Genomic DNA, 5,424 nt, shown 5'->3' with positions numbered 1-5,424 from the left:
TACTGGGGTTAGGAGGAGGCTGACATGATGGTTGGATACTGGAGTTAGGAGGAGGCTGACATGGTGGTTGGATACTGGGGTTAGGAGGCTGACATGATGGTTGGATACTGGGGTTAGGAGGAGGCTGACATGGTGGTTGGATACTGGGGTTAGGAGGAGGCTGACATGATGGTTGGATACTGGGGTTAGGAGGAGGCTGACATGGTGGTTGGATACTGGGGTTAGGAGGAGGCTGACATGATGGTTGGATACTGGGGTTAGGAGGAGGCTGACATGATGGTTGGATACTGGGGTTAGGAGTAGGCTGACATGATGGTTGGATACTGGAGTTAGGAGGAGGCTGACATGGTGGTTGGATACTGGGGTTAGGAGGCTGACATGATGGTTGGATACTGGGGTTAGGAGGAGGCTGACATGGTGGTTGGATACTGGGGTTAGGAGGAGGCTGACATGATGGTTGGATACTGGGGTTAGGAGGAGGCTGACATGATGGTTGGATACTGGGGTTAGGAGGAGGCTGACATGGTGGTTGGATACTGAGGTTAGGAGGCTGACATGGTGGTCGGGTAATGGAGTTAGGAGGAGGCTGACATGGTGGTTGGATACTTGGGTTAGGAGGAGGCTGACATGGTGGTTGGATACTGGGGTTAGGAGGAGGCTGACATGGTGGTTGGATACTTGGGTTAGGAGGAGGCTGACATGATGGTTGGATACTGGGGTTAGGAGGCTGACATGGTGGTCGGGTAATGGAGTTAGGAGGAGGCTGACATGGTGGTTGGATACTTGGGTTAGGAGGAGGCTGACATGGTGGTTGGATACTGGGGTTAGGAGGAGGCTGACATGGTGGTTGGATACTTGGGTTAGGAGGAGGCTGACATGATGGTTGGATACTGGGGTTAGGAGGAGGCTGACATGATGGTTGGGTACTGGGGTTAGGAGGCTGACATGGTGGTTGGATACTGGGGTTAGGAGGCTGACATGGTGGTTGGGTACTGGAGGCTGACATGATGTTTGGATCCTGGAGGCTGACTCTGTGGGTGGGTACTGGAGGCTGACTCTGTGGTTGATACTGGAGACTGACTCTGTGGGTGGGTACTGGAGGCTGACACTGTGGTTGATACTGGAGGCTGACTCTGTGGGTGGGTACTGGAGACTGACTCTGTGGGTGGGTACTGGAGACTGACTCTGTGGTTGATACTGGAGACTGACTCTGTGGGTACTGGAGGCTGACACTGTGGTTGGGTACTGGAGGCTGACATGGTGGTTGGTACTGGAGGCTGACATGGTGGTTGGGTACAGGAGGCTGACATGGTGGTTGGTACAGGAGGCTGACATGGTGGTTGGTACTGGAGGCTGACAAGGTGGTTGGTACTGGAGGCTGACATGGTGGTTGGTACTGGAGGCTGACAAGGTGGTTGGTACTGGAGGCTGACATGGTGGTTGATACTGGAGGCTGACATGGTGGTTGGATCTTGGAGGCTGACATGGTGGTTGGGTACTGGAGACTGACATGGTGGTTGATACTGGAGGCTGACTCTGTGGGTGGGTACTGGAGACTGACTCTGTGGTTGATACTGAGACTGACTCTGTGGGTGGGTACTGGAGACTGACTCTGTGGGTGGGTACTGGAGACTGACTCTGTGGTTGATACTGGAGACCGACTCTGTGGGTGGGTACTGGAGACTGACTCTGTGGTTGATACTGGAGACCGACCCTGTGGGTGGGTACTGGAGGCTGACACTGTGGTTGATACTGGAGGCTGACTCTGTGGGTGGGTACTGGAGGCTGACTCTGTGGGTGGGTACTGGAGACTGACTCTGTGGGTGGGTACTGGAGGCTGACTCTGTGGGTGGGTACTGGAGACTGACTCTGTGGGTGGGTACTGGAGGCTGACATGGTGGTTGGATACTGGGGTTAGGAGGCTGACATGATGGTTGGATACTGGGGTTAGGAGGAGGCTGACATGATGGTTGGATACTGGGGTTAGGAGGAGGCTGACATGGTGGTTGGATACTGGGGTTAGGAGGAGGCTGACATGATGGTTGGATACTGGGGTTAGGAGGAGGCTGACATGATGGTTGGATACTGGGGTTAGGAGTAGGCTGACATGATGGTTGGATACTGGAGTTAGGAGGAGGCTGACATGGTGGTTGGATACTGGGGTTAGGAGGCTGACATGATGGTTGGATACTGGGGTTAGGAGGAGGCTGACATGGTGGTTGGATACTGGGGTTAGGAGGAGGCTGACATGATGGTTGGATACTGGGGTTAGGAGGAGGCTGACATGATGGTTGGATACTGGGGTTAGGAGGAGGCTGACATGGTGGTTGGATACTGAGGTTAGGAGGCTGACATGGTGGTCGGGTAATGGAGTTAGGAGGAGGCTGACATGGTGGTTGGATACTTGGGTTAGGAGGAGGCTGACATGGTGGTTGGATACTGGGGTTAGGAGGAGGCTGACATGGTGGTTGGATACTTGGGTTAGGAGGAGGCTGACATGATGGTTGGATACTGGGGTTAGGAGGCTGACATGGTGGTCGGGTAATGGAGTTAGGAGGAGGCTGACATGGTGGTTGGATACTTGGGTTAGGAGGAGGCTGACATGGTGGTTGGATACTGGGGTTAGGAGGAGGCTGACATGGTGGTTGGATACTTGGGTTAGGAGGAGGCTGACATGATGGTTGGATACTGGGGTTAGGAGGAGGCTGACATGATGGTTGGGTACTGGGGTTAGGAGGCTGACATGGTGGTTGGATACTGGGGTTAGGAGGCTGACATGGTGGTTGGGTACTGGAGGCTGACATGATGTTTGGATCCTGGAGGCTGACTCTGTGGGTGGGTACTGGAGGCTGACTCTGTGGTTGATACTGGAGACTGACTCTGTGGGTGGGTACTGGAGGCTGACACTGTGGTTGATACTGGAGGCTGACTCTGTGGGTGGGTACTGGAGACTGACTCTGTGGGTGGGTACTGGAGACTGACTCTGTGGTTGATACTGGAGACTGACTCTGTGGGTACTGGAGGCTGACACTGTGGTTGGGTACTGGAGGCTGACATGGTGGTTGGTACTGGAGGCTGACATGGTGGTTGGGTACAGGAGGCTGACATGGTGGTTGGTACAGGAGGCTGACATGGTGGTTGGTACTGGAGGCTGACAAGGTGGTTGGTACTGGAGGCTGACATGGTGGTTGGTACTGGAGGCTGACAAGGTGGTTGGTACTGGAGGCTGACATGGTGGTTGATACTGGAGGCTGACATGGTGGTTGGATCTTGGAGGCTGACATGGTGGTTGGGTACTGGAGACTGACATGGTGGTTGATACTGGAGGCTGACTCTGTGGGTGGGTACTGGAGACTGACTCTGTGGTTGATACTGGAGACTGACTCTGTGGGTGGGTACTGGAGACTGACTCTGTGGGTGGGTACTGGAGACTGACTCTGTGGTTGATACTGGAGACCGACTCTGTGGGTGGGTACTGGAGACTGACTCTGTGGTTGATACTGGAGACCGACCCTGTGGGTGGGTACTGGAGGCTGACACTGTGGTTGATACTGGAGGCTGACTCTGTGGGTGGGTACTGGAGGCTGACTCTGTGGGTGGGTACTGGAGACTGACTCTGTGGGTGGGTACTGGAGGCTGACTCTGTGGGTGGGTACTGGAGACTGACTCTGTGGGTGGGTACTGGAGACTGACTCTGTGGGTGGGTACTGGAGACTGACTCTGTGGGTGGGTACTGGAGGCTGACTCTGTGGGTGGGTACTGGAGACTGACACTGTGGTTGATACTGGAGGCTGACTCTGTGGGTGGGTACTGGAGACTGACTCTGTGGTTGATACTGGAGGCTGACACGTTGGTTGGGTAATTGATCACACCATGTGTGTGACCTCTGGGTCATGACAGTTCAGAGGGGTCCTTCTCTTTCTTACCCTCGTCTTCTCTTCTCGTCACAGCCAGCCTGCCAGTTTAAAGAGTCAAGACACTCTCTGACAATACTATCTTTATAGTTTACCAATTACTAATTTAATAATACATTTGACCAATCACACAGAGTTATGAATTAATTGGAAGTGTCTAATTCAATCAATTGACAGGGAGTCATTTTACAAACTAATCAAGTGACCTGCTGATTGTTCCCTGAGTTCTATATAACAGACATGAAACCAGCGGCAACCGGAGTCATTGTCTGATTTATCCAGTAGCAGTAACTTGAGAGCTTGATGGATTTCAAACACATTCAGAGTTATGAGGTAACACAGAGTTATGAGGTAACGCATAGTGGGTCCTCCCTTCACCAAAAATCAGGATTAAGTCAAATCTAAAATCAGGATAACTTTAAATCAAATCTAAAATCAGGATTATTTTAAATCAAATCTAAAATCAGGATAACTTTAAATCAAATCTAAAATCAGGATTACTTTAAATCAAATCTAAAATCAGGATTATTTTAAATCACATCTAAAATCAGGATTATTTCATGCCAAATCTAATGTCAGGAATATTTGAACAAAAACCTTTAACTAGAAACGTTGATGGCAGATGATTTACGGATGCAGAGGTATTTCAGGAACTAACTGCCCCATTGGCCCTGCCTGGCCTGGCCCCACTCCCATAAAGAGAACCTTGCCCTTTTGCTTTTCTGCTGAGCTTTCAGGAAACAGAGTATATACCTTCCAAATCTGCTCCTGTCTCTGTCTTGCCTGTTGCTCTCATCCCCACTTCATTTACTTGTACATTCACTGGGTTTATAGGTGAGATGTTCTTCTTTCCTCTCTGCTCCGTCTGTAACAAATGTGCTGTATATTCATGTATTCATCTATTGGTACCAGATTGCATGTGGTCCGTCCCATGTGGGAATAGATGTGACTTTTGGACCAGATTGCATGTGGTCCGTCCCATGTGGGAATAGATGTGACTTTTGGACCAGATTGGGTGTGGTCCATCCCATGTGGGAATAGATGTGACTTTTGGACCAGATTGCATGTGGTCCATCCCATGTGGGAATAGATGTGACTTCTGGACCAGATTGGGTGTGGTCCGTCCCATGTGGGAATAGATGTGACTTGGACCAGATTGCACGTGGTCCGTCCCATGTGGGAATAGATGTGACTTTTGAACCAGATTGGGTGTGGTCCGTCCCATGTGGGAATAGATGTGACTTTTGTACCAGATTGGGTGTGGTCCGTCCCATGTGGGAATAGATGTGACTTTTGGACCAGATTGGGTGTGGTCCATCCCATGTGGGAATAGATGTGACTTCTGGACCAGATTGGGTGTGGTCCATCCCATGTGGGAATAGATGTCACTTTTGGACCAGATTGCATGTGGTCCATCCCATGTGGGAATAGATGTGACTTCTGGACCAGATTGCATGTGGTCCATCCCATGTGGGAATAGATGTGACTTTTGGACCAGATTGGGTGTGGT

The 5,424-nt window shown here is 51.2% G+C and overlaps 2 protein-coding genes across 2 annotated transcripts in view; one reads left to right on the top strand and one right to left on the bottom strand.

Annotated features, from left to right (window-relative positions):
* Positions 1-965: 965 nt before the first annotated feature.
* Positions 966-3,895, bottom strand: LOC135565145 (adhesive plaque matrix protein-like). The gene is made up of 2 exons (XM_065011206.1): positions 2,777-3,895; positions 966-1,889 (listed from the first exon to the last, which is right to left on the bottom strand). Exons 1-2 carry the CDS (start codon positions 3,893-3,895, stop codon positions 966-968), a joined length of 2,043 nt encoding a protein of 680 aa, XP_064867278.1.
* Positions 3,896-4,179: 284 nt separating this feature from the next.
* Positions 4,180-5,424, top strand: part of LOC135565434 (troponin I, fast skeletal muscle-like) — a 6,206-nt gene continuing 4,961 nt past the window's right edge. The window contains exon 1 of the mRNA XM_065012476.1: positions 4,180-5,424. This exon is cut by the window's right edge and continues 1,017 nt beyond it. The gene's annotated coding sequence lies outside the window, so the exon portion shown is untranslated.

The sequence above is a fragment of the Oncorhynchus nerka genome, linkage group LG27 (genome assembly GCF_034236695.1).
Source record: "Oncorhynchus nerka isolate Pitt River linkage group LG27, Oner_Uvic_2.0, whole genome shotgun sequence".
Taxonomy (NCBI): Eukaryota; Metazoa; Chordata; class Actinopteri; order Salmoniformes; family Salmonidae; genus Oncorhynchus; species Oncorhynchus nerka.
The sequence above is the reverse complement of the archived record's forward strand: the minus strand, read 5'-3'. Positions and strand labels throughout refer to the sequence as shown.